The following is a 12,718-nucleotide window of genomic DNA, read 5'->3' as shown; positions in this document are numbered from 1 at the left end:
ATTCAACTATACCAAGATTCAGCAGGATCTGGGGAATGTAGATTGGGAGAAACTGTTTGAAGGTAACATTTGATAAGTGGGAGGCTTTTAAAGAGAGGTTGATTAGCGTGCAGGAGAGACATGTTCCTGTGAAAATGAGGAATAGAAAAGGCAAGATTAGGGAACCATGGATGACAGGTGAAATTGTAAGACTAGCCAAGAGGAAAAAGGAAGCATACATGAGGTCTAGGCGACTCAAGGCACACAAAGCTTTGGAAGAATATGGGGAATGTACAGCGAATCTGAAATGAGGTATTAAGAGGGCTAAGAGATGACATGAGATATTGCTGGCAAACATGGTTAAGGAAAATCCCATAGCCTTTTATTCATATATAAAGAGCAAGTGGGTAACTAGAGAAAGGATTGGCCCACTGAAGGACAAAGAAGGAAAGTTATGTGCTGAGGTTCTGGGAACAGCATGTGCAAAACGAGGTTAGAATCAGATGAGACCAATTCTGTTGGGTTGGGTAGGCGGTTACTAAGGCAAATTTGGTAAGATAATGTGTGGAGGAACAGAGGGATCTTGGTGTGCAGATACATAGATCCCTTAAAATGGCCACCCAAGTGGACAGGGTTGTTAAGAAAGCATATGGTGTTTTGGCTTTCATTAACAGGGGGATTGAGTTTAAGAGTCGTGAGATCTTGTTGCAGCTCTATAAAACTTTGGTTAGACCGCACTTGGAATACTGCATCCAGTTCTGGTCACCCTATTATAGGAAAGATGTGGATGCTTTGGAGAGGGTTCAGAGGAGGTTTACCAGGATGCTGCCTGGACTGGAGGGCTTATCTTATGAAGAGAGGTTGACTGAGCTCGGTCTCTTTTCATTGGAGAACAGGAGGAGGAGAGGGAACCTAATTGAGGTATACAAGATAATGAGAGGCATAGATAGAGTTGATAGCCAGAGACTATTTCCCAGGGCAGAAATGGCTAGCACGAGGGGTCATAGTTTTAAGCTGGTTGGTGGAAAGTATAGACGGGATGTCAGAGGCGGGTTCTTTACACTGAGAGTTGTGAGAGCATGGAATGCGTTGCCAGCAACAGTTGTGGAAGCAAGGTCATTGGGGTCATTTAAGAGACTGCTGGACATGGATATGGTCTCAGAAATTTGAGGGTGCATACATGAGGATCAATGGTCGGCACAACTTGTGGGCTGAAGGGCCTGTTCTGTGCTGTACTGTTCTATGTTCTTAATGAGTACTTTGCATCAGTATTCACTAAGGAGAGAGACATGACAGATGTTGAGGTTAGGGATAGATGCTTGCTTACTCTAGGTCAAGTTGACATAAGGAAGGAGGAAGTGTTGGGTATCCTAAAAGACATTAAGGTGGGCATATCCCCTGGTCCGGATGGGATCTATCCCAGGTTATTGAGAGAAGCGAGAGAGGGAATAGTCGGGGCCTTAACAGATATCTTTGCAGCATTTTTAGACACGGAGGACTGGAGACTTGCTAATGTTGTCCCCTTGTTTAAGAAGGGTAACAAAGATAATCCAGGTAATTACCAACCAGTGAGCCTGATGTCAGTGGTTGGGAAGCTACAGGAGAAGATACTGAGGGATAGGATCTATTCCCATTTGGAAGAAAATGGGCTTATCAGTGATAGGCAACATGATTTTGTGCAGGGAAGGTCTTGTCTTACCAACTTAATAGAATTCTTTGAGGACGTGACAAAGTTGATTGATGAGGGAAAGGCTGTAGATGTCATATACATGGACTTCAGTAAAGCGTTTGATAAGGTTCCCCATGGCAGGCTGATGGAGAAAGTGAGGTCACAGGGGGTCCAGGGTGTGCTAGCTAGATGGATAAAAAAACTGGCTAGGCAACAGGAGACAGAGTAGTAGTAGAAGGGAGTTTCTCAAATTGGAGAACTGTGACTAGTGGTGTTCCACAGGGATCTGTGCTGGGACCACTGTTGTTGGTGATATACGTAAATGATTTGGAGGAAGGTGTAGGTGGTCTGATCAGCAAGTTTGCAGAAGACACAATGATTGGTGGAGTAGCAGATAGTGAAGGGGACTGTCAGAGATTACAGCAGAATATAGATAGATTGGAGAGTTGGGCAGATAAATGGCAGATGGAGTTCAATCCAGGCAAATGAGAAATGATGCATTTTGGAAGATCTAATTCAAGGGCGAACTATACAGTATGTGGAAATGTCCTAGGGAAAATTGGTGACCAGAGTGATCTGGGTGTTCAGGTCCACTGTTCCCTGAAGGTGGCAACGCAGGTCAGTGGGGTGGTCAAGAAGGCATACGGCATGCTTTCCTTCATCAGACAGGGTATTAAGTACAAGAGTTGGCAGGTCATGTTACAGTTGTATAAGACTTTGGTTCGGCCACATTTAGAGTACTGTGTACAGTTCTGGTCGCCACATTACCAAAAGGTTGTGGACGCTTTGGAGAGGGTGTAGAGGAGGTTCACCAGGATGTTGTCTGGTATGGAGGGTGCTAGCTATGAAGAGAGGTTGAGTAGATTAGGATTATTTTCATTAGAAATATTTATTGAGGTCTACAAAATCATGAGGTGTATAGACAGGGTGGATAGCAAGAAGCTTTTTCCCAGAGTGGGGGACTCAATTACTAGGGGTCATGAGTTCAAAGTGAGAGGAGGAAAGTTTAAGGGAGATATGTGTGGAAAGTTCTTTGCACAGAGGCTGGTGGGTGCCTGGAGCGTGTTGCCAGGGAGGTGGTAGACGCAGACACGTTAGCGTCTTTTAAGATATATCTGGACAGGTACATGGACGTCGGGGAGCAAATGGACACAGACCCTTAGGAAATAGATGACAGGTTAGACAGAGTATCTCGACCAGCGCAGGCTTGGAGGGCCGAAGGGCCTGTTCCTGTGCTGTAATTTTCTTTGTTCTTTTGTTCTTTGAGATGCTATCCATTTTACTCAGCAATTCGAGAATCAGGGGAATCTGTAAGGGATTTTTGACTCGTTTAAAGACAATTGGCAGTGGCATGTGACTTTGGTTTAACTCTTAATTAGATGCTTAGAGACTAGCTGGTATGAGATTAATGATGTAACTACACAAAAACATCTACAGCTGAAGCCCGACTGGACATTAAACAAGCACTAAAACTGGTTTTATCAATGGAAAATGCTATGAGTGGAGCATGAATTCAAGGACATTCTGAGGGAAGTGCATACCCTCACCGGTCATTCTGAGCTTGTGAATACCATTTGACTGCTGGCAATTGCACAACCTCACTCAGGACATATTCTGAACAGAGGGACTTTAAGTTACCCTGCAGCAAAACCCCAAAACAAAGTAACGTTTCGGCTAAACAGTCAAAATTTTCTTTTGGATCCGGGCTGCCAAGGCATTGTGGTTGTTGCTGTTACACAGGCTTGACACAGCAAAGGAGTCGTACTGGACCTAAATTGAGTAAGATAACTCATAAGCTGGCATCCATGAAATTAGGAGAGGCAGGAAATTAGGAGAACAAGGAGGGGCCATGAAATGTTCTTGGCCATAATGGTTAAAGAGAATCCCAAGGCATTTTATACATATATTAAAAGCAAGAGAATAACGAGGGAGAGGATAGGGCCACTTAAGGACGCAGGAGGGAACTTGTACTTGGAAGCAGAGGATATGGGAGAGCTTCTAAACAGTACCTGCATTGGTATTCACCAAGGAGAAGGAGGATAGTTAGATTAGTGTGGGGCAGGCTAATATACTCGGAAATGTTAAGGTCAAAAAAGAAATAGTGTTGAAGAGCATTAAGGTGGATAACTCCCCAGGGCCTGATGGGATCTACCCTACATAGGGAGGCAAGACAAGAGATTGCTGGGGCCTTGACCCAAGATCCTCTCTCCTACCTGGCCACTGGAGAGGTCCTGGAGGACTGGCAAATAGCTAATATAACAAAGTGTGGAGCTGGATCAACACAGCAGGCCAAGCAGCATCTCAGGAGCACAAAAGCTGACGTTTCGGGCCTAGACCCTTCACTAGAGAGAGGGATGGGGAGAGGGTTCTGGAATAAATAGGGAGAGAGGGGGAGGCGGACCGAAGATGGAGAGAAGATAGGTGGAGGGGAGAGTATAGGTGGGGAGGTAGGGAGGGGATAGGTCAGTCCAGGGAAGACGGGCAGGTCAAGGAGGTGGGATGAAGTTAGTAGGTAGGAAATGGAGGTGCGGCTTGAGGTGGGAGGAAGGGATAGGTGAGAGGAAGAACAGGTTAGGGAGGCAGGGACAGGCTGGGCTGGTTTTGGGATGCTCTCCCCATCCCCCTTTTCTGATAAAGGGTCTAGGCCCGAAACGTCAGCTTTTGTGCTCCTGAGATGCTGCTTGGTCTGCTGTGTTCATCCAGCTCCAAACTTTGTTATCTTGGATTCTCCAGCATCTGCAGTTCCCATTATCTCTGGGATTCATGATAACTTGGTCGTGCGGATTCAGAAATCAGACTTCTGCTGTTTGTGATATGTATAAATGAATTGGATGAAAACATAGATGGGTTGTTTTGTATATTTGCAAGCATCACAAAGATTGGTGGAGTTGTAGATAATGGAGAAGGTTGTCAAAGGATACAGTGGGGTTTAGATCAGTTGTAAATATGGATAAAGAAATGGCAAATAGAATTTATGGTATGTGTGAGGTGTTGCACTTTGGGAGATCAAATGTTAAGGGAAAGAATACAATTAATGACAGGACCCTTAACAACATTGATGTCCACAGGGATCTTGGGGTCCTAATCCATATCTTCCTGAAAACAGCTACTTAAGTAGATAGAGTGGTAAAGAAGGCATGTGGCAAGCTTGCCTATTCTGATTGGGGCGCTAAGTACAAGGGTCAGGATGTCATGTTGCAGCTTTATAAAACTTTGGTGAGGATGAAGTTAAGAGTATTGCATTCAATTCTGGTTGCTACATTACAGGAAAGATGTGGAGGCTTTGGAGAGGGTGCAGAAAAGATTTATCGGATTGCTGCCTGGATGAGAGGCTATGAGCTGTCAGTAGGGTGAACAAGGTTTGCAGGGTTTACCAGGGATCTCCATTTATCTAGATGAAGTCCCCATAGGGAAAATTAATAAGGAACATTTAGAGAATTTGAACAAAAACAGAAGTTGCTGGAAATACTCTCAGGTCTGGCAGCATCCTTGAAGAAAAAATCAGAGTCGATGTTTCGGGTCCAATGACCCTTCCTCAGAACGGACCCAAAATTCAACTCTGATTGTTTTCTTCACAGATGATGCCAGACCTGCTGAGCTATTCTAGCAATTCTGCTTTTGTTCCTGATTTACAGCATCCGCAGTTTTTCGCATTTTATTTAGAGAACTTGGATAGTCCTGAGGTGTTTTTCCAAGGCAAGCATAGGCCTGAGGTCGGACAGACGTTTATTTTAGACACACCAGTGACCTACATGGGCTATGGAGTCAACAAGGCCAGTTCATATCCCTTGGAAGATCAAGTGAGGGTGGTGAGAGGTGCCCTGGCACTCAAGTCTGTCCAGGAGCTTGGGTCATTTCTTGGGCTAGTAAGTTGTTACTGAAAGTTCAGAAATAATCTGATATCCATCCTGGCACCTTTGCATCAAACCTTGGAAACAGACACGTAAACAAGCCCTAGCTTTGAATGAAGTGAAAAACCCCAACTCTGATCCTCTGAGGCATTGGCACATTATGATCCAAAGAATCTTCTGGAATTGACATACAATGCCTCGTCACGTTGCATCGGGATGGTATTAGCTCATACGTGGCCCAATGGAGAGGAAACTAGTAGCCCAATAGTTTATGCATCCAGACCTTTGGCTAATGTGGAGCATAAATATGCCCAGATAGGGAAAAAAAGGATATCTGGAGTCAGGAAGCCTCAGCAATACCCTTATGGACAAGAATTTGTGAAAAATCACAGACCACAAATCCCGACTAGGTCTGCTTAAAGAGGGTAAGGCAGCTTGGTGAGCTCTAAGACAAAGTGCAGAGAATTACAAGTTTGAACTTCGTTTGAAAGCCAAGTAGCAAATGCAGATGCAGTGTGCTGCCTCACATTAGCAGTGGCGCCATGGGTGGTATTCTCAATGGAAGAGGCTGCAACGATATTAAATTTTCTGGACATTCTTGGCTGACAATATTAGTCTTTGGATGCAGAATGATCTAGGCCTTTCAAAACTGAAACAGTTGGTGTTGGTGGGGGAAACCAAAGGGTCATCATGACTAGAATTGAGAACATTTTGTACCCAGAGACCTGCTCACAGCAGAGCAAGAGTGATTGTTATGGGCAAAGGTCATTGTCAAATACTGGCTGAAGTCCACCAGGACCATCCAGGGGTCTCCAAAATGACGATGTTGGCAAGAAGTAATGTCTGGTGGCCAGGCTTTGCTGCAAACATAGCCATGTAAGTGGGGCGAGCCATGTAAGTGGGGCGGTGCCTAGAGTGTGAACAAAGACAAAAATTATCACCAGCACCTCTCTTACATCTGTGGAACCGGCCGGCTAAACCTTGGAGTTGGTTATATGTCGACTATGCAGATCTTTTCAGGGGTTCAGTGCTCTTAGTCATTGCAGATGCCCACTCAAAGTGGTTTAACAAGCATAGGGTCCATTCATCAAACATGGCGATGATGATAGAAAAAAATGCGTGCATCTTTTCCAAGGTACAGGGTCCCAGCAGTGTTGGTCACAGACAATAGGTCATCCTTTACCAGCAGAGAATTTGTTAATTTCTTAAAGTAGAATGGGATTCGACTGACAAGTTCAGCTCTCTACTACCCATCATCCAATGGCCTGGCAGAAGGAGAATCCAAACTTTGAAGACTGGCTTTAAGAAACAGCTTATAGTCTTGGCAGATACTAAGCTGTCATGGTTTTTATTTGATCGTAGGACCATACCACATGCAAATACAGGAATAGCACGAGCAGAGTTGCTGATGAGTAGAAGATTCCACACTAGGTCAAGTCTGAACTTCCCAGACCTTTGTGGGGGCTGGGGAATGAGGGTGAAACAGCATTAGGAACACCAATGCCGACATAAGATTTTGCCAAGTGAGAGAGACAGTTTGATACCGGGGATGAAGTTTGGTGTAAGAATCACAGAAATGGCCCCACAGGGGTAAGAGGCGTGGTTGATGTAAGTTCAGGATCATTGACATATAAAGTTCAGGTAGGTGCGACAGAGCTGACCATGCATTTGGACCACATGAAAGCCATGAATTGGCAAATGACGCAAGAGCTAAATGTGCTTTGCCCCTCGGAACAGACAGAAACTGTTGGAACCCGTTGATTCATTCTCTTCATCAAACCTTGTTGAGGCCTCAAAATCAGAAATGGACATGACGGATGTAGCCACCTCGATGCCTTTATTGCCAGAAGAACAGAGTGAACTTCTCCTGATGTGCTCCTCAGGCAAGAGGCGAGTACCCAGGCATTATATTCTGCACACATCAGATACTGAGTTGGAGGAAACTGACCTGGTACTAAAATGCCCTGGGGGTCTCTCCAAGAGAAAAGACCAGCCATGTCCGTGGGCTTGGAGAAAGGATGTTAGAATATAAGTTCTTTGTTTGGGGCTGTTAATCTGGTCCAATCAGTGAGCCCTGGCTGACAATATAAAAGGGTGAGTGTCAGAGATACTGACACTCTGGTACCAGACTCTGAATCAGGCAATACTAAAGTTAAGGACTTGTTCATGTATAAATAAAGGGTGAATGGGGACAGGATACTTGCCTCTGTGGAGTTATTTCACTCTGTACAGAGTTTTTTCCACATGTTTCAGTGAAATCCCTCATCCTTTAAACTCAAGTGACTACAGACCCAGTCAAACTGATCTCTTCTCTGAGGACAGTCCCATAACCCCCAGCATTAACTTACTGAACCTTTGCTGCATTCCCTCTGAGTGACAATTGCATCCCCTCTTAGGCTGGTAGACCAAAACTGCACACATTATTCCAGCTGTGGTCTCACCAAGGCCCTGTACAACTGTAGTAAGACATCCCTACTTCTGAACTCAAATCCTCTTGAAATGAAGGCAAATATACCATTTGCTTTCCCAACTGTTTGTTACACCGACCTCTATAGTTTCTTGACTGGTATGCAAGGGTGCCCAAATCCCTTGTACATCAAGGGCAGCACAGTGACTAGCACTGCTGCGTCACAGCGCCAAGGGATCTGGGTTCGATCCAAGCCTTGGGTGACTGTTTGTGTGGAGTTTGCACATTCTCCCTGAGTCTATTTGGGTTTGCTCTGGTTTCCTCCCTAGTCCAAAGATGTGCAGGTTAGGTGGACAGGCCATGCTAAGTTGTCCAGGGATGTGTAAGTTAGGTGAATTAGCCATGGGAAATTCAGGATTACAGGGAAAGGATAGTGGAATGGGTTTGGGTGGGATGCTGTTCGGAGGGTTGGCGTGGACATTTTGGGCCAAATGTGTTTGCCCACTCACTCAACTTGTCTAAACCATCTGAAGCCTACTTGAATTCTCTTCACAATGCATAATTCCACCCAGTTTGAGTCATCAGAAAACCTTGAAATATTGTATTTGGTTCTTGTATCCAGGTCATTCATGTCTATATATATTACAGATACATGTGAATAGATGGAGCCTAAGCCTTGGTGCTTGCAGAATCCCACTCGTCAGTGTCACTTGCCTTTGATGCCGTGAGCTCTTATTTTCTTCAGCAATCTGCCATTAGGGACCTCATGAGCAGCCTTGGTAAAGTCAGTATAGACATAACATCAAATGCATTGCATTTATCCACACTGTTGGAAACTTTCTCAAAACATTTGATCTAATTTTGCTAGATTTTATATTGTGGTCTAAAATGGAAAGATATTGTTTTAAAACCAAGGACTATATAAGGAATTGATGCACTTCTGAAAATAAATTACTGGAACTCTGTTTCTTTGTAATCAATGAGGCACCAGACTGTATAGATTACCTCTGAAACTTAACCTAGCAAGTAAACCACACTCAAGAGAATAGGATTAAAGAGAAAAGTGATAGAAAGGGAGAATGATTTTAATATGCATACCTCTGCAGTGGTTCTTTTGCTAGAAATAGTCCTCATTGTAAAGTTGCTTGATGACCTTGCCGTCATAATTGAACTTTCAGACGAACAACTCTTCTTCATAGTAGTGTAGTTGTTATTTTTGTTCAGCGTGAGAAATTCTTGCTGAACCTCTTCATCTTTTTCATTGACTTCACACGATTGTAAACATGACGGAGTCCCTTCAGGCTGGAATACAACAAACAAAACTTTCAGGAATTAAAGCAAAGTTGCTGGAAAAGCACAGCAAGTCTGGCAGCATCTGTGAAGAAGAAAAACAGAATTGACATTTCGGGCCCAGTGACCCTTCGTCAGAACATTCCCCAGTTCTACTAGTTAATACTAAGGGAAAACGGATAACTAGTTAAAAACTAGGACCCATTAAGGACCATGGCGGTAATTTGTGCATAGAACTAGAGGACTTAAGTAGGATTCTAAATTAATGCTTTGTGTCGGTAATCATGAGTGAGAGGGACGACGTGGGCATAGAAATCTTGGAGTAGGACGGTGATATATTTAAGGAGATTAGCACAGAAAGAGAGATTCTGATTGGTCTTCTGGGCTTAGGAGTAGATACATCCCAATGACTGGATGAAATGCATTCCAGTCTGTTGAGAGGCAAGAAAGGAAGCAGCAGTGTGTTGGCAATAATTTTCAATTCTCTGGGCATGGGAAAGGTGCCAGAGGACTGAAGGACAGCCAATGTGGTACAAATATTCAAGAAGGTAAAAAGGGATAAACCAGGAAATGAAAAGGCAGTCAGTCTAACCTCAGTGGTGGTGAATTATTGGAAGCAATTCTGAAGCACAGGATTAATTTGCACTTGCAGAGGCTTTGATTAATCCAGAACACTCAGCATGGTATGGTTAAAGGGAGGTCATGAGGGGGCAGGGAGGCTCAATGGGTAGCAATGCTGCCTCACAGCTCCAGAAATCCAGATTTGATTCTGGACTTGGGAATTTACACATTCTCCCTGTGTCTGCATAGGCTTCCTCCTGGTGCTCTGGTTTCCTCCTACAGTCCAAAGATGTGCAGATTAGGTAGATTGGCCATGCGAAAATTGTCCCATAGAGTCCAGGGCTCTGCAGGCTGGGTACGCTAGCTATGGTAAACGTGAGGTAAGAGGGATAGGGTAAGGGATTGAGTAGGATGCTGTTTGGAGGGTTGGCGCAGACTTGATGGGCTGAATGGCCTCTTTCGGCACTGTAGCGATTCTATGACTATATGTCTGACTAACTTGATTGACTTGTTTGAAAAGGAAACCAGGTGTGTGGATGAAGGCAATCCATTTCATGTAGTGTATTCAATATTGGATAGCCCACAGCTAGAGTATCGTATGCAGAGGGGGGATATGATTGAGATGCAAAAATTATGGGGAGGTTGAGACAGGGTGGGGATGAAGAAACATTTCCTCTTGATAGAGGGATCAATGAGTGGGGGAGTAGATACAAGGTAAGGGACAGGAAGATTACAGGGATATGAGGATAAATCATATCTCCAAGAGGGTGGTGGAAATCTGGAACTCACTGCATGTAAGGGAGATAGAAGCTGAAACCTTCAAAACAGTGAAGAAGTATTCAGATGTGCACTTGCAATGTCAAGGCCTACAGTGCATTGGTCAAGCGCTAGAAAATGGGATTAGAATACATAGTTGGTTTGGCTGTCATAGATCTGGTGCTTACTATCACAACTATCATCTCCGTTCCCTCAGCATTCAGCTCCATCCTGAAAAATAGTTTCCTGAGTCTCCTTGGTGCCTCAATGCAGCCCACCCCTTCTGGCCCTAACCAATTTCCCCGGCTCACTGTTTTCAGTGACTTAACCCAGTTAGTTCCTGCAAGAAGTATCCAGGCCTCTGACTGAACCCTACACATCACACTGACTATATTAGCCCTACCTGCCTTGGACTAGCCTTGAAGAAGACACAGGACAGACAGTGATCAACTATCTGGATTCATATGCCCTTGACTTGCTGTGCCCTGATCTCCTGACCAACATGTTTTTTCACGTATTTTGGTAAGGACTACTCCTGAGACTTTGAGATACGGCTGTTTGTTTGCATTACATGCAGTATGCTTGCTACATTAGCTGCTGGCATGTGGTGCAGATCTGAGATTGTTGTAGCACACTGCCACACAGCAAGAAGAATGAGGACCGCTGATCAGCAAGGTAAGCTGACCATTGCAGTTGCTGCTGGTATGCAGACTCCAGACAGCAAAAGAGTTTCACTAGGCCTGAATTGTGCAAGAGAACTCAAAGGCTAGTATCCACAAGAGTGCATACCCTGGAAAGTGCACCTACAGCTGTTTTGGAACCATTAGATTGCTTCGCAACATCCAAATATGAACTAATCAAAATAAATGTCTGGTTAAATGGTCATCTCGTTCTAATGTATGTCAACAAAACCAAAAGAACTGTGGATGCTGTACATCAGGAACAAAAACAGAAGTTGCTGGAAAATCTCAGCAGGTCTGACAGCACCTATGAAGAAAAAAATCAGAGTTATTATTTCAGGACCCACTACAGGTTAAGGAAACAACTTCAGCTCCAGTCTCTTATGACAAACAGTTGTTCCAGTTATCACTGATTGTAGTAAAAGGCTTAGGCCCAAGCTTGATGGGGAGAAAGCGGTTGAGAATGATTAAACTTGATTGGGTCAACATTTTTTGATTAGAAAATAGCTGCCTGAGTGAAGTCTAATTAAATATCACAGGGGCGGCTCAGTGGCTACCTCACAGCACCAGGGACCTGAGTTCAATTCCAGCCTCAGGCGACTGTCTGTGTGGAGTCTGCATGTTCTCCCTGTGTCTGCGTGGGTTTCTTCCAGTGCTCTGGTTTCCTCCCACAGACCAAAGATGTGCAGGCTAGGTGGATTGGCCATGCTAAATTGCCTGTAGTGTTCAGGGGTGTGTGGGTTATAGGGGGATGGGTCTGGGTGGGATGTTCCAAGGGACGGTGTGGACTTGTTGGGCTGAAGGTCCTGTTTCCACACCGTAAGGAATCTAATCTAATAACCAAAAGCTATCAAGGAAGGCCCAGGGTCTATCAGAGGGGCCAAAGCTACCTTACACATTGACTAAGAATTACATGACTCGGGAAGGCCTGCCCAGTGCCATTTGCCTTGCAAAAGTAGTGGCAGAAATCAGGAGACTAGATCACCACAGAAGATGGCATATTATTATGGGGAGCAAGAGTAATTAACCTGAGTAAAGGTCACTGCCAGATATGGGCTGAACTCGACCAGGGATAACCAAAATGAAGATGTTGGCAAGAAGTTATGCATGGTGGCCAGATTATCAGTGCCCAGAGTGCCAACAAGGTCAAAAATTACCGCCAGCATCTCCCCCATGTTTGTGGAAATAGCCAGGTAAAACCTGAACTTGGTTACAAATCAACTATGCCGGTCCTTTCCTGGGCTCTATGTTCTTAGTCATTGTGGATGCCCATTCAAAGTGGCTGGACATGCACGGATTTCATTTGTCAAACACAGGAATGATGATTGAAAAGTTGCGAGCATCTTTTGCAATAGTTGGTCGCAGGCAACAGGCAATCATTTACCAGCAGGAAATTCGGGTATTTCCTAAAATCAAATGGCATTTGGCATGTTCGGACAGCTCCATATGAACTGGTGTAAAAAGCAGTCCAAACTTTGAACACAGGCATAAAGAAACAGCCTACAGTTTCACTCAATATCAAACT

The 12,718-nt window shown here is 44.5% G+C and overlaps 1 protein-coding gene across 1 annotated transcript in view; it reads right to left on the bottom strand.

Annotated features, from left to right (window-relative positions):
• The window catches only part of LOC132210740 (uncharacterized), a 34,778-nt gene that overhangs the window by 8,170 nt on the left and 13,890 nt on the right, over positions 1 to 12,718 (bottom strand). Inside the window, exon 4 of the mRNA XM_059652660.1 lies at positions 9,005 to 9,208. Within this exon, the coding sequence (XP_059508643.1) occupies positions 9,005 to 9,208 (204 nt within the window). The remainder of the gene's footprint in view (positions 1 to 9,004; positions 9,209 to 12,718) is intronic.

The sequence above is a fragment of the Stegostoma tigrinum genome, chromosome 19 (assembly GCF_030684315.1).
Source record: "Stegostoma tigrinum isolate sSteTig4 chromosome 19, sSteTig4.hap1, whole genome shotgun sequence".
Classification (NCBI taxonomy): domain Eukaryota; kingdom Metazoa; phylum Chordata; class Chondrichthyes; order Orectolobiformes; family Stegostomatidae; genus Stegostoma; species Stegostoma tigrinum.
Note: the sequence above shows the minus strand (reverse complement) of the source record. Positions and strands in the feature narration are given on the sequence as shown.